This window comes from Filicampus tigris, chromosome 15 (assembly GCF_054856515.1).
Source record: "Filicampus tigris isolate MCC_2025a chromosome 15, RoL_Ftig_1.0, whole genome shotgun sequence".
NCBI lineage: Eukaryota > Metazoa > Chordata > Actinopteri > Syngnathiformes > Syngnathidae > Filicampus > Filicampus tigris.
The window spans coordinates 17,512,535-17,533,754 of record NC_141231.1 but is presented as its reverse complement, the minus strand read 5'-3'; the positions used below and the strand labels follow the sequence as shown (position 1 = coordinate 17,533,754).

The 21,220-nt window shown below is 40.4% G+C and overlaps 1 protein-coding gene across 2 annotated transcripts in view; it reads left to right on the top strand.

The window, feature by feature from the left end:
- Positions 1-8,919: 8,919 nt before the first annotated feature.
- Positions 8,920-21,220, top strand: part of LOC147135801 (leucine-rich repeat transmembrane neuronal protein 4) — a 71,542-nt gene continuing 59,241 nt past the window's right edge. The window contains exons 1-2 of one of the 2 annotated variants that reach the window (XR_015089895.1): positions 8,920-9,559; positions 17,523-19,146. Coding sequence is in view for 1 of the 2 variants with exons in the window: in XM_086053966.1 (XP_085910092.1) it covers positions 9,556-9,559; positions 17,523-19,084 (1,566 nt within the window). In the remaining variant the exon portion in view is untranslated. The remainder of the gene's footprint in view (positions 9,560-17,522; positions 19,147-21,220) is intronic. The other variant, XM_086053966.1, reaches the window with a different exon arrangement.

Genomic DNA, 21,220 nt, shown 5'->3' with positions numbered 1-21,220 from the left:
CACACGTGGTCAAAAGGATACACGCAGCTGCCACGCGGTGTTCTTTTAATCGAAACAAAATAAACACGTAATAACACATTCATACACTAGCTACATGGCCACGACGGACACCCAGAGGCATTTAAAACGCGGACAGGCTAAGAGTTAGCCGCATAACAAGCAGCCTGCCCTGAGCCAAACAACAGCCGTTGACTCCCTGAACAAACCCGGTCCCACTTTTTAAAGCCACAAAACGTTCAAAGTCACAGATAGAGTCATAGTCACAGATTCTACGCTGTAGTGTAGAATTTGGCGATGGTGACAAATGAAATGGACAATTTTATATTATTCAAAATCAATTTCAAATTTAGTCAAATAATCAATTCTATAAATGTTTGATAGCTAGGAAGTGTTTATAAGAGTATGGCAAACGTTAATAAGAGAGTGGGGATGCTCATAAAGCTTTAAAATATAATGACACAATAAACTACTACTTTGCAGATTTGTGGCAATCGCAAGGGGTTTGGGAACATAACCCCTGCAATAAACAAGGGTATACTGTACTCTTCTTGTGTGTGCGTGTAGCCCATGTGCATATGTACGTGCGCGCGAGTGCTAACGTGTGTGTTTGGGATCTACCCTTTTGCCTCATGGCTACAACCTTGAATGCCTCTGACTTTTTCACAGGTGAATGCTCTTTAAAAAAGTTACAAGCCTCCAGGTACCAGTCCCGATGGCACCCAAAAATGGATGATGGGGAGAAACTAGAAATGTATTTGTATATGCTCTGTGAACATTTTACAAAGGTCACGAGGAAAAAAAATGAACAATAAATGAACAATTAACATTTGGATTTCAATGATGCCTGCAAGGTCAAAAGCTCCACAATTTAGAGTTTGTCCAAAAGTTGGTGTTAAATGCACCCAAGTTCAAACAATTTTTGGAGTTTCAATTGTCAACCTCTGTGACAGCATCATTCAATTTGTCAGACGCTGCTACGTTAACTCCTCATGCTAGCCACACATTTGATCTACACTTGCACTCAAACATATATTTTCTGTGACCGTGTGGTGGGGAGCTCACATTAAGCCTCCTCATTTGTCATTAAAGTTAATGATTGTTTCACATATTAAAATGTATTAAATGTGTATTATGTTGTTAAAATGTCACTTAAAACATTTAACTGACATTTGAAGAATTTTAAGGTTTTATCATGGCAACATTTTTGGACTATCGGAACAATACATTCCAAATATATTTGCTCTCAGATGGAATTTGTCAAACAAAGTTCCACCAACATCGCAGAACAGGCAGGTGGTCAAACTTTGAGATAAATTGTGTAGGAAAGAAACAATATCGGAGACACAAAGAGTGGCCTCTGAAACGCAGTGGTGCTATGCACTGCAAAATGCTGTAACGTCCTTGAGAATGTCTCTCAGAACACAATGCAAGCAGGCAACCGTGATTGCATTTGATGATAATCTTCAACCTGTGCCAATCAGTCAGCCTAATCTCATTTTAGATTTAATAAAATGTGGGCAGCACACAGGTAAAGTAAAGCAGATAGGAAACTCCAGCGGCTTGTAATTTGACCTCACTGTTCTGTTGTTTTATGGACCCTTATCATATCAGATTTTATGAATCTCTCTCAAATCGCTGGAGCCCCAAGAGACTTTGCTTGCGTCTTCACATTTGCCTCATTCCTTTGCTTTTTGAGCAATGATCTCTGTTGAGAGGAAATGACTAGAATGTTTTTTTTTTTCATTTTAGTAACAGGAATAAAGTAGCTTCAAATCTTGGTGATGAAGACCTTGAGAACTTCAAGTGAGGAACAATTTAATGATTAAAGGACACTTGATTCCTTCTTGTCTCCCATTGGTTTGTCATTAGGATTTTGCTTAATCGGACAAAAGACAGCAATTATTTGCGTCAAATTTCTGACTTCCGACGGCAATGATTTGCTTTCAATTTCTGTACTGAGACAGTAATAATTTGTGTTAAATTTCTGACCTAAACTGGCGACTCTGTGCATCCCCCATGTGAGCTTATGTCCACAGAGACCCCATGGGCAGTTGACAGATGGCAAGGCACTGCCATACACAGATGCCTACCTCTTATCTTTCTCATCTTAGCCAGGACAAAACGCATAAGGCAGGCATGGTATCAAGAAATTGGAGAACTACAAAGGAAAAGAGAAAGACAAGCATGTGTTTGCTTGAAGAAAATGTTTCATAAGGATTTGTGATGTGGAACATCCCAAATAGAGCAATATATTTTCTGTGACCTGCAAAAGCTCACCTTTCAAAACAGACTTTCCTTCTGAAATCAATTATAAGCCTGTCTGTAAAAATGAATATTGACACCATCATGGTACAAGCAGAAGTTAACCATTTTATTTTTATTTAAAACCAATAAAATACACTCCCCTAACTTGTTGAACGACAAGGGGTAATAAACTTCACATCTGTAATACACCATTTTTTTTTCACATAAATTGTCACACACGTGTAAAATGAATCAATCACAAATTTAATTTAAAAGGTCAAAACAACATAGACACAATACTAGCTTTTGATAACAAAGGACACATGTAGGATCTAGTCATAATGTATTCTTTGTATTCTCCTCTCATGTTCTTTTCGTAACGCCCATTGTTAACAATAGACATTGTTTCAGGAAAATGTTATAATCATGTGTCCAGTATATGTCAAACAAGGCATAATTTTCCAGAGAATATTGGTAGATTATAAATTCCGACTCTGGGCAACATTGATTCTACCACCGGACATCTTGAGGACATGGCCAAGCTGATCTTAGACTTGTCTGTCTTGTTGAACCAGTTCTCAATGTATATATTTTTGGGTAATTAGATCTCGGGCATTTAGTATGGAAGGCACTAACTTTGTTCATGCCTTGTACCACTTTTCATGCACTAACTGTTGTGTTTTGGACTTCAAAATGTCATGGCATCAAATGCATGTAGGTTTTGTGGAATCAGGTCTTTGTGGGTATGTGGCCACCACTGTAAACACTTATCTGCGTTGATATATTTTAGGTCTTGGTGCTTGTGTGTCTCAGTGACCACTGAGAGATACATGGGCAGGTGCTCATGTCCCCGGCAGATCTAAACCAAGCCAGACAGGTCAGGACCTGAATTGAAATCCACTGAGTAGCGGGTTATGTGTGGGGCAGTGTCATGGACTCTGCAATAATTACGTCTCACATCTCGTATTGGACATTGTTAAAGTTCTTGCTTTGATGTGGACTATAATAACCTGAAAGTTTCCCGAATATGAGGTGTTGATGTTTTATTGTAGAGATCGTGTTTTGAAAAAAGGGTGCTGGAAACACGCAGACCAAGCTGATATTGGGGAATTCATTTGGATGAATACCGCTAATTGACAAATACATGTATGATACTAGTGAGGACAAGCAGTATAGAAGATGAATCGATGTCGGTAAAAGGGAAAATAATAAGTAACATACTGTAATTGACTCCATTGTATATCGCCCTGCAACCTCAGGGCATCCATGACTGAAAAAAACCCAATGCGGATGTAAATCACCACGCTTTCCGTCCAGCCTTCTCACACCTTTGTTGAGATTGTTTGGTTATTGCTCTGCCAACAGTTGAATGCTTACTTTGTGTCACAGTTTTCTTACTCATCTGCCCGAACACATTTGGGCCTTTGCTTGCTTTCCGGTTCAGCTGTTTTGCCTGTCTGCCCCCAGTTTTTCTTGTTCTTCTTGTCAAATTGTGGCCATTACTCCCTTAATGAAACCTACAATGACTGTAACACACCCCACCCCCAGCTATGCTAGCATTGAGTGTCATTATTGCATGAGGGAACATGGCCTGCCAATGTTAGACAGCATACAGAACTGGGATCTTAAGAGGCACTAATCCTGGGGCAGTTCATCTGTTTGGCACTTCTCGGGCCTAAAATCTGCCTTCAGTGCAGTAATAAGGCATCATCCCGTCTAATGTGTCGTGCTCAGCTACTGTCGCACACGGTTTCTTTTCTATCACACTAAAGTCAGTTAATTTCCTAATGAGCGTTGTACTTATATAATCTTATCAAAATCACGTCCAATGAGTATGGTTCCTTTCGATAACTAGTATAACATAAAAAAAGTCGTATAACGCATACCACATACCGTATAACACCGCTCATTAAGATACCACCGTAATCCTAGAACACTAACATCGGGTGATTTTTCCCCACACAATATTTTTTATGTGATATTTTGTATTGGGATGTTAAAGAAGACAACTTCCAATTTGGTGTACAGTGTTGTACTTTTACATAAATTGATGAAAACTGTATTTTATAACAGGTTAAATGTACCCGACGTTAGTGATGGTGTTACTACCTTTAACGTTAGTGTTCTAAGGTTAATACACTAAATCGTAATTGTGATAAAATATGATATTTAGCAGAGGTGGGCATTTTACAAAATTTTGCCGGTCCGTCATTCGTCGTCTTTCATCGCTCAGGGTACCTGCCCGTCATTCGTCAGTCCGTCATTTCTTGCGACGAACTGAATTGTAGTCATCAGTCCGTCAGTCAGTCCCAGTTTGTCATTTAGTCCGTCAGAAGTCTGTTGGTCTGGAAGTCGGTCCCCCCATAAAACAGCAGAAAAACGGGCATCTGTCAGTGGTTTCTTTTTTTTTCAATTCCGTCTGTTTTGTGGGCCATCCGTTAGCCGACCATAAGGTAGAAGAGGTGGTGCTGTTTCAAAGCAACAGATATGTATAGAACATAAAATGTCAAAATGCTATCCCGCATAATTGCATAGAGCTTTCATCCTACTATGAATAGGTGTGAATGCCATTAGAAGCATTCATACTTGGCACTAGAACTGCAGCCTGCTACTGGATTGTCATTACCACACATGATGCCCTCAATTCATCTGTCTTTGCCCTGTGTCATACAGGAAATCACTACGATATCAAAGTAGCACAGAAGAAGAATAGTCCCAATGCACTCTGAGAATATATCTGGGCAAAGAAGCCACTGTTTTTACACCATAAAAATAGTTGGGAGGAAGTAGCACTGCTAGGGTACAAGGAAAAGAATACAAATACAAATGTATTTTTAAATAAATCAAGAGCAGATCAGGGAAAGGTTTTAAAATACATTTCAGCTCATTATTTAGTTTGCCCGGAGGTTTTGCATCTCTGCGCTGCAACTGTGTTGTGGTCAAAATATGCTTTGATGTCTCTTACGCGACGGAATACATCTCAAATTCTGATTTTCCAAATGCTTTCTGCCGTCTGGTCTGTACACCTTTTACATTTAAGTGATCTTGGTCTGCAATTACATCCGAACTTGGTTTAATTGAACCAGGTGCAAACACTCAGCAAGTGCTTTACATTGGCCCCCCCCATGCCCCCATGTATATTTTAGGGTATAATGTATGTACTTAACATGTGATTTTGAGTTCACAAAATGCCGAACCATGTTCAGAGATTTGACCTCATAACACATTGCCATAGTCCTGTGCAAATATGTTTTTGAAATCCAGGGGGAAAAGCAGTTTGTAATAACACTACTTTAATAATATTTTCCAACGCCTGTGTCTGGCATGATTTACCTTCAAGTGCTAAACATCCGAGTTTGGAAAATAGCTTTGTTGAGGTCAAGCTTCATGGAAAAATCCCAAGGATTTGATTTGAAACTGCATACACCTGTATGTGGCAAGGCACCAATGGTATATAAGCATTCTTTTGAATATGTATATTTAGTAATAGAAAAAAAGTGGTGACCATTCCCTTTAATATTTTGACAATTCACATCCACAGGTGAACTTGAAAAGCTCAGTGTCAGGAAATTGCCTGAAAATGAAAATAGCCTCAAGGCAGGTTAAGATTATACTGCCAGGCTTAAAGATGAGAATAAATGAAAAAAGAGAAGAACACTATATTGGACAAGTTCCAGTGTAAAGCAAACACAGGAAGGACAAACCCGAGCTGTCACTCATGCTAAAGAGTCTGAAAATGTCTTTCTGGAATATCATGTTTTTTGGGGGCTGTGCTGAGCGTTAGGTTACGATGTCATCCAGAGGCATGCCATCCATATTTATGTTGTTTATGCTATTTTTCATCTTGCTTTAACATTGGTAACCTCTACAAATTGCACACAACACTCTATCATAGCTGGAACGAACTATGGAAATGCTGTGGCTCTTAAGTAAAATACAGATGCTATATCTGGGAAAATCAAGGCCATAAGCTTACTCCCAAAGGCACACACAAATTTAGAAGGAAATGTTCAAACCGGCCAGAAGAGACCTGATCTCAATCACATGGAAAATCCTTGGAAAAAAGAAAATCTGCCATGACGGCAAAAAAAAAAACCCCAAAACATAATGCAAACATTCAAGAACATGGCAAAGAAAAAAAATGGAAAGAAATATATCCTCTGACTAGTGCAAGAAGCCAATAGATTCATGTAATGTATGAAAACATTTGTCCTTGATGAAGGATGAGCAACAAAATATTAACAAAGAGTGCCTTTCAATACTGTCCAGGGACATATCATCTTTGTTTTTCCGCCTTGAAAATAGTCCACTTACACACATGGGGGGAAAAAAAATGTCGGTGCCCTGTTAGAGAAAAAAAAAAATATTATACTCAGTAAAATAACTTGAAACTGACAATTAAATGTTTTATATATATTTCCAATACAGTACACATTTGGCACATTTCAAAATGTATTCTGGGAGAGTGCCTCCTTTATAGACAAAATCACATATGCCAATAAGAGAATTGTGAGGACCTGAGAAAGGTTCTGGCACGCAATTTCTATTCTAGTTCATCCCAAGATGTTTGATCAGATTGATCCGAGGGCTAAAACTCTCCCCACAGCGTTAGCATATTTTGGGGAATGAAGACAGGCCAGTCAACATCATATTATCCAAGACTCTCATTATGTTCCATGTTGCCATATGACCGTCATAAGAAGGAAGAGACCAGAGGCTGTTCACTGGGTGAGTGAAGAAATGAGTGTAAAAGATACAGTTATCTTTTTTTTTTTTTTTTTTTTTTTTTTAAGAAAATGCAAGCTGTTGCCTGTGGTCTGGCACTGGCTGCCTCACCATAACTTCACAGGATATTAATTGTTTCAGTGCTGTCAGCAGATTGGCCTCTGCTTGTTGAACCGCATCCAGAAGTACAGTCATCAGCCAAATTGCATGAACAGATTCTAAGGCTGAGGGACAGTGCAAGACATTTAGTTTTACAAGAGCAATGAGGAAGCTGCTGTCTGGCTCCATTTTATTGGGTACCCTGAGCAACAGACACCCAACACAGCTGTGATTAATGGGTGCTACATGAAAACAGCCAACCACAAAATGTTTATTTATCCCAATTGGATGACAAGAGAAGTGATTGACTTATCAAAGGTGGAGCAGATATTGAGTTTGTCTACTATTAGAGGTGCTTATGATTGATGTAAAAATGTAATTACATGCATATGTGTTATAGATTATTTTCCACCTCGAATGATACAGTTGTTTGCCCAAAAACATATGATGTAAATGTTTGTTGTATACAGGAAGGTAATCATTTTTATCATTTCTGACACAATGTCTTGGATCAGTTCTTTTTTTTTTTTTTTAGCCTCTTAACTTTTTGGCACACAAGTACGGCACTCCAGGCCACACAGGAAAGGCAGCGCAGCACCTGCATTCTATGATTCTCACTAATCAAAGTAATGCTGGCCTTGTCTCGACCGATGTTGATCAAAAATTCCAAATTCGCCCTGTCCGAGACCATTAAAACGTTTTTTGGGGACCGGTCTCGAGACAAAGTCCAATCTCGAGAACTACAACACTAGGCTGCGCCCTTAAAATTGTGGGCTGGTCTCTTGAGGGAAAACAGAGGGAAATAATAATTAAAAAGTACGGCTATATAAAAGCTGCCGGCCCACCGGGCATCTGCCCTCTTTGCCAGGTGGCCAGTCCAGCTCTGTGTGCAACTACAATACAATTCACAGTGAAAATTAAATTTCCTCTTGAAGATTTAAATAATTATGATAATAATCAAATCGAGGGATGGTGCATTGGCCAAGGAAGAAACCCACGTCTGCTCAACATGCTCCCTGAAGCAGCAAAGCTGTATGCTAATGAACAGACGGATACACATAAGTGCGGTTGCAAGTGTTTATAAACAATTTGGCCCCATTGGAGGTACAACACTGCTCGCTATTGAGTAAACAGTCATGTCAGAATGAATAAGAGAGCACATCTTTTTGCACAGCACTGTAGCTGAAATCTAAAATCAATCTGAAGAGAGCTCTTCAAGTATTGGAACAATTGTGATTACCAGAAATTCCACATTTGATTATGTGTAGCCTACCAAACAAAGTTTGCTTGTGTCACATTTACTGTACTTACTGAACTTATTTCAGGAAGTACTGATAGTGCACGGCGCACATGTGGAACCAGGGGTTCAGTAATTGACAGGTGTGTGTGTGTGTGTGTGTGTGAAGGGGCCAAGTTATTTCTCTGCCTTTAGTGCTGCCGACGGCCACGCTACGTGACAGAATGCAAACAAATCATTTAAAGTTAATTCCAAATGTGCACCCAAACTCCGGCCGGTAAATCATTGCAAGTGGAAGACGATACAAAAGACGAGTTCCTTTATCAAAGATGCAAAACGTTTGAAAAAACAAAATCAAATGTGCGCACCGATGAGGTGGAAAATATTTCCCTTCTCTCATATTGTAACAGTCCCCATCCGTTTTCATTATTACGCTGAATAAACGTGGCTATTCGTGTGGTGTGACGTTAAGAATATCCTTCGCCGTGAATATTGACCGGACAATGTTTATTCGGACCCACTTTGAACGGACGTGCGCGTGGGTTGCCGAGCCGCCAGAAGAGGGCATTCGGATTCTGCTTGGTTAAAGTTGCTTGGGGATGCAGACGCACGCATTAACAACAGCGTCACGCCGATTGAACTGCGTGTGCGAGGAAGGCACGTGGACGCAAAAAAAGGTGCATATTTGGATATTGGATTATTTTGTGAGTTTTTGCGTTGACTTGTGGAGAAAGCAGCGTTACTTTGCTCCGTGCGCCATGGGCGGTCCAGACTGAGCATCCCTCCAGTCAGACGACACCGAGCTTTTGCCCTGCACGGGAGAGGAATCAAAGGCTGATTTTATTTTGCGGGGGGGACATCGAATAATGTTGCGCTAATTGCGAGGCTCTGCGACGGGGTTCGTGATGAATCTTCAGGTGCATGAAGAGCTTGCCACGGTCCACTTGGATGGGACTGCGCCTGCTGCAGTGGGCAATTCTTTTTGGCTCCAACTTGGACACGGCTGTTTTTGCAGCAAAAGCATGGACGTGGAATTTTGAATGTGGATTTTCGTCAAATCCATTGAATCATCCAAAAGTGGAGGTAATTGTCTTTCGGGTATAAATGCACATTTGAACCGGACTGCACAATCAGGTCCAGGAGAGCAAGCGGGGGCAGGTGCGCTCAGACCCGGCTATTGAATTAGGACGCTACCTGTGAGTGGACATGCGGATCCGAATCCATTAACTGGACGTGACATTTTCGCGGATATGGGTAAGTGGCTCCATCTAAAATATAACACATCTAGTTTATAGGTACATATTCATATATTCCTGAATTACAATGCGTTCTGATGAGAAACTGCCCCGAATTAATTAGTAGCACCAAAAGCGTAGTCGGAATACACTGTCAAAACGTCAAAAACGTATTTGAGAAGCTTCAAGAAGGAGTGCTGAATCCTGTGCATTAATTTTCAGTAGCAGCGCTGCAGTGCTCCCATCTCCCTCCCTCCTCCACCCCCATTTGGCTGTAAGGTTTATTACAGACTAAAGGGACTTCATTTGTAATTTGCAAGCCTGTGCACTCACTGACGGGAGCCCATGATGCGCATTGCAAATTAGATTGTGTCGTTTCTTGGTGTTTTGTTTTGTTTAATTCCTCTTGACCAATTTGAATGGATGGCTCACTGACATGCACAGGAGCCACAGGAATGCTAATCACATCAATGTTGGAAGCCTGTCAACGTTATAAAAGCGTGGCTCCACGCTTAAAATATCGCATGTCCTTAATCTGGTCGAAACTAAATTATACTACCAAGTCACAGCACATCGATGATCACAAACTTTAATATTTGTTGGCCCGGTGCAGATTTTGACACTATACGTACTATGAAAATGTCTTCAAGAGGTAATCCACAAAGTGTGCCCGTCCATGACTTAAAAAAGTCTATCCAGTAATACAGTTGGTACAATATTTATTAATATACAACATTACAAGTTAAAAGTGATCTTTTTTAGTTTCTGACTACCGTCCTGGTTTCCTCATGTGTGCCTAAGACTACACACTCACCCCCATTTCCTCACTCTGATCCTCTCTTTGATAATATATTCTGCTCACACACACTTTACGCTGTATAATTAGACCTTGTTATCCATCATTTGCCTACCCAGTAGTATTATCAGTGGTATCCTAATCTCCCCAGCCATTGGAAACTAGTAGTCTGTACAGATGACCAAGTTCACTGGTATTTCTATGCCATTAATTGTAAGGCAGTGTGATATATTGACCCATGGTGGGTTTCTGCACCGCATCAGTATAAGCAACAGCAGCATGCATGCAAAACTGCACTGTATGGTTCCAGGAGCTCAAAAGCAATTTATGTGCAAAGAAAGTAACCCAATAGGCTGAATCATGGCAGCCTGGCTTTTAGTTTGTTAAATAGTGTGTCAGAATGTTCAAAATAATGTGTCACATTCATGTGGTTTTTATATGGTTTCCCTCAATTATTTGATGACGGTGCAATTATCCACCAGTGTTGCTGGCTGTGATGTTCTTCATTAACAGCATGCAACACACTTGGGTTTCATGGACCTTGTTATGAGAGATCTGGCAAGAACTATTACCAAAGGGCTTATAGCACAATTACAGCAAAACTTTCATCCCACATATTCCACATGATTTCATTTTTTAGCTTCCCCCGTCTATTGCAAAATCCCAAAACAAAGAAACTGTTAACGTTAGAGGTATTTAGTGTTCATACCGTTGGACCTGGCTTGCAAGCAAGGTCAATTAGCACAACAACAGACAAAAAATGACCTTCTGCTGGGTCCTCTGCATCCAAAAGGCAGCATTCTTGCAATGTCAGGTGAGGCCGCCAGGGCAGAGGTCACCTGGCCCCTTGAGAATATAATCTCTTTAATAAACACAAATAAAAATAATATCAAGAATTGGATTCAGAAGACGAATGTCAATGAAATCTTTCAAAAAGTGCTTATCCATTGCATAGGTCATTCAGAGTTACAATATGGCGTGTCATTCCACTTCTATTCCAACGATACCCAGTTGTACCTACCAGCCATTAAAGCCCAGTGATCCCAGCAGCCTCACTAAACCCGTAACTTGCCTTTCAGTTCATAACAGCTCCACGTCAAACTTTTTCTTGAATTTAATGACGGTATTAACTGAAGTCACTTGTTTGGGTCCCGAGAAGAAACTAGCTCATTTTTTGGTGCTTTCTATGTGGGCATTAGTCCTCGGTATACTCTCATTCACCTCATCTGCCTTATATCACATAATCTATAGGTTCCCATGAGTTAAAGTTTGTTTGATTCTGTGCATATCTCTTGCTCTTCGTTCTTGATTAATTCACCGCCCCCCAAAAAGTCTTAAATGAACCATTAACTTGAACATGAACAGAGTGGTTGAAAATGTTGTAGGACTTGAAGTAACACTTTGGTTCAAGTGCATTTACTGTACACTCTAGAGACATGTAAAAAACTCATCGTGTTTATTAGTAGATGATCTTAAAAAGTCCGATGGTGTTGATATTTATTGCTGTATTGATGACTGTAATACTCTTTAGTCAGAACTCACACCAGTGTCTATCCAGCGGACATAATCCTGCAGCCTAATTCCTTAGCACAAGCAAGAATACTTGCTGTACTTGCCTCTCTGCACTGGCTGTCTGTTTAATTTAAAATTGATTTTTAAAAAATGTTCATAGTCAACCTTTAAACTGTTTAAAGGATGGCCTCACCTCGTTTTAGATGTTTTTTGGTGTTTCTTGTCCCAACTGCTGAGGTGGAGAAACCATCTGTCCGGTCTCAGTATATCAGCACATCCCAACTGATTGCAGCTGGACGTATAAGCAAGACGAATGTTTTTTTTGTTTTGTTTTTTGCTACCCTGAACACTGCATTAAGAATAACCTACTCAACACTATATGACATGACAAGACATGACAGTTGAACATGTCATCGTGAAGACGACTTTACAGACCAGCCCAAGTCACTGTAGTTGAGTTAAATTGACCAGGTTTGACATCCAAAAGCAGTAAACCTGAACTTTAGAGCATCCTATCGCCATTGACATTTGGTTACAAACCAGCTGTTTTGACATGAATGTCAAACAAAATATCCTTCAGACAGGTAATGCCCTTGTAGCTTTTGTTGTCCCTTTTCTATACTGGTACATCTAGCTCATTAACCAGATAAGAAACAGTATGCCTCCTTTCATAGTTGAACATTCTCATTTACCTGTATTATTCACGGACTGCCGGACGCCCGTTTTGCTGACGATTGATGAAAGACGGGACACCTTATGAAAATGACAGAATGGCGAATGACGGAAGTGCGTTTTCATCCGTCATTCACTGACGGACGCTCTTTTTTCCGACGTTTGTTTGGAGGACGGACGGATGGACCAACAGACTTCTGATGAACTTAACTGACGGACTGACTGACAATTCAGTTTGTCACGAAAAATGGCGGGGTGACGGAGGACAGACGGGTACCCTGGCTGCTGACGGATGACGGACCAGAAAAATTTAGCAAAATGCCCACTTCTGTTCGCATGAATTATAAAATGTACTTATTTATTTCGCCCAATCCCCCATGAATAGTGGGAGTTCACTGCACTGTATTTCCATAGATTGTTGCTGTACTTCACTAGATGTATCAAGGTACAGCTAATTCACTGACTGGTGTGAGCATGACTCACACATTCAGCCCACATCAAAGCATTACTAATGTGGGTTGACGTCCTTCTATTTCTGCGGTATTTAAGAGAACATGTTGTAAATTACGCTATAATTGCCGATGTTAGTACTGGCTGGTTCACATTTTCCCCATTACATACCTCTAATACACGTTTGTGTGCATTTCCATGGCTTGGTTTGCAGACACTGAAAACACTGAATTGTGCTTCCATTTTAAAGATAATAATTTAACATTTGTGAATTGGCATAGCTAAAGTAATTCTGATCCTGAAGTTTGTTTGTCAACAGGGACAGAGAGCAAACCGTGTGGGCTGGTTATTTTTGTTATTCTCAGTCTTATTATCACTTCACCTGCATGGCGCTGTTACTATCATGGGAAATCAGGAATCAGAAAAGATTGAAAAGCAAAACACACTCGCCCTGTCGTATGTGTGTGTGTGCATTGTATTCACAAAAATATTGTTGCTGTTTTTCTCGTGTCAGTATAGTGTGCCCAATTCAAGGGCATGGCAGGCAATTGTTTTATATCAACAGTTGAAATGGTTCTAACTTGGCAGGCCTTGCCTTCATCCCAAAGATAATTGGAAACTAATGGGTGGTAGCCGGTGCAGCGGTTCTCTCTCTGTGGTCATCTGTAGGCCAGTATCAATGTGCGAAGCTAACCTACTTGTAGTTTTGTCACTGGCACCAAATCTTACTTGTGCCCCCACAGTGCACCAGTTAGCGAGTCTATTCGCTAAGTTGATTAGCCAAATTTGCTTTTATTAAAGGTCCACAGTAAAGTGCGCTCATTGTCTCCATGTGTTAAGTCTGCGAGGCGGAAATAGCTGTCATGCAGAGGGCAGCATTGGTTTAGCTCTGTACTGGTATGCCTTTAAACACAATTGGCTTATTCATCCTTATTAGTTGTAGACAGATAACCGAAGAGCATGACAAAGATAAAGGAGAGGCACAGATATACAGAAACCATCCTGAATGTTAAATGTTCAGAAAGCTACATGCCCATTTAAGATGGAACCGAAACCAAATGTAGCACATAAAAACGGAAAACAACTAGAAATGGCTGACCGCATTTGTAAAATATGAATGTGCAGCTTGGGTTAAAGACATGTTGACATGATTTTAGTTAGATTTAAAATCTAACAAAGGGGCATAAAATCAGTACAGGAGAAGAACAAAGCTTTGGAGAATAGCATATTAGGTAAAGGGTAATAGAGACACCTCGCAGGGTGACTTTTGCACCTTGGTGAATGTCATTAGAGGAGGCATTAGCGCACAGAGCACTCATTAACCACATAAGGTTTCAGTAAGGGTGGTGGGAGGTGTCTTATGAGGCAGCCTTAGAATGAATAAGAAGGCAGTCACATCTAATTCAACAGACCTGTTATGCACATGGGAAATACAAGCAAGAGAGGGTTACGTGCAACCTCCCGGGATTAAAGTCTAAATTGGAAAAAAAACAAGTTTAACGGCCCACACATACTTTGCCGCAGTCAAACTTGTGTATTACAATTACTTTTCAACAATACACAGGGGATCCCAGTATTATTCTGTCGTAATTTCGAAAGCATCGCAAGTAACATGATTGATGATGTATATACAACTGTTCCCTCCATCTGCGAGGGATGATGAAAGATTTTTTTGAAAATAATGTTTCTCTCTTTATTCTACTTTGACATACACACACAATACACATATGGGATACACAGATGCTTGGCTAGAAAATAAATGGCTATGTTAGAAAGCATATGTTCAATCATGCCCCTCAGCTATTCTGTTTTAGAGCATTATCGCTGACAAATCCTGCAGAGATTATGCTGGAACCGAAGCCATGGACACCGTCTACTACATCTACAAGTATCGAGTATCAATACAAGTATCCATAGAGAAAACAGGTTCAGGCAAGGTCAGCAGCCACTCAACCCAGTCTATACATTAAACATGACCTTTAAGTTAACATGTCCAGCACCGATCACATATTTTGTAAACCAGTTAAAAGTATTTTATTTCATCCTCACATTTAGATCGCCCTTTGATAATGGTGTTCAAGTATACTAGCACACAGCGTAACCCCACACCACCTTCTCAAGGGGAAATCAATATATTTTAATGCCAGATCATTAGTGACTCTGTAAAGAGGAACATTTTTTTTAATGTCAATGACTGTCCCCACTTTGAACAAGAAGTGGAACGACACTTGGCCACTGATCACTTTAGTGGATTTTTATGTGGCAATTTTAAAGCAAGCGTCAAGCCCCCAAGTGCACCTCACAGTACTCATTTTTTCTGCAAGGACTTTTTTTTTAAGCATTTTGTAATTTGAATTGAACCACCAAATTTCGATTCCATCTTAATATTTAAACTCACACTCATAATCAAATCTCATGAATTAATGCCAATCTCTATACTTTCTAAATTGTGTTCAAAGTTAAAACGGTGCTTCTTTCAAATGTATGACAGCACTGCAAAATAACATTTTCCTGCATGTATAATATTTCTGCTGCTAAAATATTAGGGGTTTGATTCTAATCCTTAAATCTGCATCTATGCAACAGGCAGCAGATACATTCTTAAAACCAACAGCTTACAATGACAATTTATACAAAATACAAGCTTTTTGTGAAAAGGCTTAGTCACTCAACTTCACTTGGCAGAAAACATTTCTTTAAAGAATGCCGTAATTACGGAATATAAAATAAAAAAAAGACTGCAGGACAAACTCAACCACTGTTATCAGCTTGTGTGACCCATTTTCTCAGCATACTGATACCCCCCCTTTCCCTTTGCACAGCACCTGTTTGATCTGGACTCTGCTCACATTGATAGTTTTGTATTTGCAAAAGCAAAGCTAACTGGTGTGAAACGTGCTGAGACAATACTATAAGAAGTAAACTACTTTGGGGTTCTCAATAGTAGAGCAGATTAATCATGAAAGAGTCATTTTAGCTTTTGTGGATGGATTCCTAGAGCATTCTACCAACTGCCCTCAGTTTTCTCTTGGGTAAAATGGGGCTCTTTACTGTGGCCAACAGACACATGCCACAAAGTAAATGCAGAAGTATTGTTAGTAGCACGTTATTTTCGCTGAAGCATTCAAATACGGCTTACTTTTCTCACTTTCCTGCAAAACTACAATAATGGTAATGGGCTGTGACCATTTCCATTTGTCTGTATATGAGAAACAAAACAGTGTCACAGCCCGTGATGCCCCACTGGGGTCTATAGGGAAGTTGAAATTGTGGGATTAGGTTTGAGAGAGTGGCGCTACAGAAAATGCGATAAAGTAATCAACATTGAGTGGATTAACCGTGGAAAGGATTTCACACAAGCAGTGAATGCCAGCCATACAGATATATTTGCAGGTAGCCGACACAAGCCAAGAGGTGGTAAAGGCAAAGTGATTTATTGCTTCACATCGTTTGAATCGTAACAGTGATGTTGAGATGAGGATATCTGAAGCAGAGAGGTCTTTACTCTGAGAATGTGGTTGTGTGCATGGGATAAACATTCGGGTAATTAATCTACTTTGTGCGCATGTTGGTCATTTGAGAAACTTGGTAATACCACCTGTGAAAATAGGTGTACAGTTATGAGCACTACCTTAAAAGTGTACCGTGATAGCATTAAAAGAATGTAAATGTGACGGTATGATTTTTTTGTTGTTGTATGCTGAAATGCAATACATACATGCAAAGTGCAGAAAACAACAATGTAAACAATAAAACAAGACAAGATGCTCAGTTATTTATTATTGTTAAACAAACGAGCAATCACTAGGTACATTATCCCAAACAGCATACTTTTAAGCAAAATCTTGAACCAATAGATGATCCAAAACAACAGTAAAATGATAGGCTAAAATGATAGCCAGGGATGCAATGTTGCATCACAATCAATGGTACGTCAACACGTCACTATGAATAAATTGGAAAACAGAGGCAGATTAGCTGGTGGATTTCAATTAATAAGGCAAACATAGTTCCGTGATTATTATATGCTTTAAATGCTACTTTTTATGATGGAAGTTGACGGAAAGAATGTTTCACTGTGCTTTCGTTTTATCTTTGAAGAAAATAATAGAAGTAGTTAGCTGCACATCATCCGGACTGAAAGTCTTCATCTTAAACATGGTGGAACTACAAAATCACCAAATACTGAGTCATTGCAACAATTCTGAACGTTTGTAATTATATTGAATAAATCGAGCTATCCTACTTCAGCCATTTGATGAATTAATTTGGCTTTCAAACTCCAACGTGACAGAGCAGAGTAGAATTGCATTTATATTTCATTCTGGATGAATATGAGTAAATCTAATGCCATGTGATTTTTCATTCATGTTTAGGAGTATATGCTTACATATCCATCTACATCACTAATTTCATTGTGAAAAATTAAATGGCCACTTGTGAAACGGAGGCGCGTACATTTTTGTATACACCCCCCCCTCCAATATTATTGTTATGTGTTTTCGATGCGTACTGTGGCTTAATTATTTTTCCTTACTTTCCTTTCACGCAGGCTCTGCTCTGCAACGTCGTTGGATAATACTCCAACTGCTGATGCAGGTGTGGCTAGCAGCAAGCCCAGCTCAAACAGAGCGCCCATGCCCAAAGAGCTGTCGCTGCGATGGAAAAATTGTGTACTGTGAGTCAAGTGCATTTCGTGATGTCCCCAAGAACCTCTCAGGAGGTTGCGAAGGGCTGTCGTTAAGGTACAACAGCCTCATGAACCTTCGAGCCGGACAATTTGTTGGCCTGAACCACCTGATCTGGCTTTATTTGGACCACAATTACATCACGGCTGTAGATGGGATGGCGTTCCAGGGAGTTCGCAGGCTAAAAGAACTGATCTTGAGCTCCAACAAGATCACTTCACTTCACAACACCACATTCCATCCTGTACCCAATCTGCGTAACCTTGATCTGTCATACAACAAACTGGAAGTGCTGCAGCCAGGCCAGTTTCAAGGACTACGGAAGCTTCTCAGCCTTCACATACGCTCAAATTCACTCAAGATCCTTCCACTGCGTCTCTTCCAAGACTGCAGAAATTTGGAGTTTCTTGACCTGGGGTACAACCGCTTGCGCAGTATCACTCGGAATGCACTTTCTGGCCTTGTCAAGCTCACAGAGTTACACATGGAACATAACCAATTCTCAAAGATCAATTTCTCACATTTTCCTCGTCTCTACAATTTGCGGGCACTTTACCTACAGTGGAATCGCATTCGCTCCATGAGCCAAGGCCTAACCTGGATATGGGCTTCCATTCAAAAATTTGATTTGTCTGGGAATGATCTGTCAGAACTAGATGCTGCTATTTACCAGTATTTGCCCAACCTGCAAACCCTCAATTTGGACTCGAACAAGTTGACCAATGTGTCCCAAGAGGTAGTTGATGCCTGGGTCTCTGTCACTACAATTAGCTTGGCTGGAAATGTGTGGGACTGTGGTCCGGCCATTTGTCCTCTTGTCTCTTGGCTGAGAAAATTTAGGGGTGCAAAGGAAACCACCATGATATGTGCCTCTCCAAAGAAGGCCCAAGGTGAGAAAGTGATGGATGCTGTTGAAGCTTTTGGCGTTTGTCAATTGAACCAGGTGACGATGCTCACCGCAAGCACCCCTCCCACTCCATCCAATGCCTCTGAACAGCCTGAGCAGCACCCAGCAATTTTGGCTTCACCCACTCGTTCTGGAAAGAGAGCTGAAGGATCTATCGGAGGTCCAACTTCATCCGCGGTTACCCAGCCAGTGGCACTTTCCCCAGATCCAGATTTGGAGCCTGTGTCCTTTCATAAGATTGTTGCCGGAAGTGTTGCCCTTTTTCTATCTGTTGCGATGATCCTGTTGGTGATCTACGTGTCGTGGAAACGCTATCCTAGCAGCGTCAAGCAACTGCAGGAGAATTCATCGACAGCCCGCAAGCGGCGCAAGAAGTCAAAGGAAACAGAACGCACCTTGAGCTCTCCCCTGCAGGAGTACTATGTGGACTATAAACCCAACAATTCAGAGGCCATGGATGTGCTTGTCAATGGGACCGGAACCTGCACTTACACCATCTCAGGCTCCCGAGAATGTGAGGTATGACCCACACCACCGCCACTCCTCCTAAACAAAATCTGTCCACAGGGAAACGACCAGAGGTAATTATTTACTCTGCATTGAGTTTTCACTTCAAAAACTGAGCCACAGTAAGCCATTTTTATATGTTTTTGATGACCTGCAGCTGAGACCAAGCTTTCTGATATGGAGCAGCAATTTGTTTTCCAAAATGTCTTGAGATTTAATTGTACCCCGCACAGACCCGATGTGCCGCTTGATATCACTTCTCAAGCAATGTCTGCATTTACTGTGATCGGCAGAGATACAATACTCCCATAGTGCAGACTTTTCTGAATTGGGGGTGGGAGAAATAAAGGATTTTTAGATGCATTGCGATGCAGATGTAAACAACCTGTGAATGGTAATCAAATTGAATCGGGAGTTGTTGAGATTCCCATACCTTCAATATAGTATTAAAAATTGGCTTTTGGACCGAAGAGGAAGTATCTGTTGTGCATGTGAGTGCTACTGGAGTAGCATTACAGCGTTTTCACAAATGTTCAAGTTGTATCATTTTGATACTGTCGTCGTTACCTGAAACTTTCGCAAGACTCAAGTTTTATTCTAGTTTGTTCTATAAAGTCTGTTGCGAACAGGGTCTCCGATTTGAGTGTCTCACAAACTTTATTGACGCAAGGCACATAATTTACATTAGAAAAATGAAAAGTTACAGAAACAACAGTTTACGAATTACCCAGTTGACGGATTAATTGTGTTCCAATGTTTTTCAATGGGAAACCTTACTTCTGTTTACCAACAAATGTAGTTGACAGAACGGATTAAATTCATGAACATGAGGTTCCACTTTATTTTATTTATGGATGTCTAGCTTTATCTGTTCCACGGAATCTTTTACTGTTGTGAAGTGTAGACAGCAACTATCAGTCAGCAGTCCGCAAAATCCAGAGTTCATTTCAGAATGTGCTCTGATCTTGTTTCTACATTTAGTTGCCCCTGTACAGACATAAATCATTCGGCGGCACGTGCTCACCCACCTCACAGAGCATATGTCTCTGCATGGGCTTGTGGCTGGAGTGGTTTACAACTTTTCATCTCTCCTGAGAGGGAATTTGCTTATTTCTGCTATCTTTGGTTTATTCATTCATTTCGATTTTGTGCCTGACTCACCTAACCTTTCTGTACATGATTATCTTCTGTTAGTCTTCAAGTCCGCTTGGCATCAATTTGGGCATGTCAGACAAAGAGAGGAGCCTCTATATTTCAACAATACAAAACCATCCATCCATTCATCTGAACTGAAATGAAAGAAGAAACAAATGCTAGTCCAAATCTATATATTAAATCAACACCATACAGTGGCATCTTTTTGAGTCACTCTCTTTCTCCAGTCAAAGGTCAGTGTCGGATTGGTAATTGCTGGGGAAAAAATACAAGCATCAACAAATAGTGGGAAGCTAGCCAAGGGCAAGAAAGATGTCTGTTTTTCTCCATAAAGTTGGATTCGTCGTTCTACAATTAGCCATGTGGGAGACATCAAACATGCTCTTCGCTTGAGAGAACATCTCTCTCATACACTAATCCCGTCGGTTTCACACCCCTGTTCCATGCCACTGCTTCCTGCACCTCACACTTTGATCCATGCTTAATGAGGATGTTAGCTCTCCAATACGGCAATTAAACTACCTAGGAAAAGAATGCTGCATTTTCCCCCTCCCACAATGAAAAACAATGTTGTGTTTTAAACTCTATTGCAACCTGATGCAATTAATTCACTCAAAAGCCTGCTACTAGATGTTCTTGCCTGTTTCACAGACTGCAAATCACTTCATTTGCTGTTGCTCTTCATTCTTGTTGGACAGATTTGTTGGACAGATTTGCTCAAAAAAGGCCATGGTTGTATTGAAAATGACGAAAATGCTTCAGAATGATGATGAGTAGAAAACCTTTAAATGATTTCCATGAACAGGAAATTACACCAATTATAGATGAGTACAGGGAAGACGTTGAATGTAATTGCTGCCATGTCATAAAACCATAACGCACATTTTGTAAAGAATAACCGATGGAGGCCACAGGATCTGAACACCGAGTCCAGAAAACCAGACACACAATTATAAGTGCAAAACGGTTCATATAGTTAAAATAAACAAATTA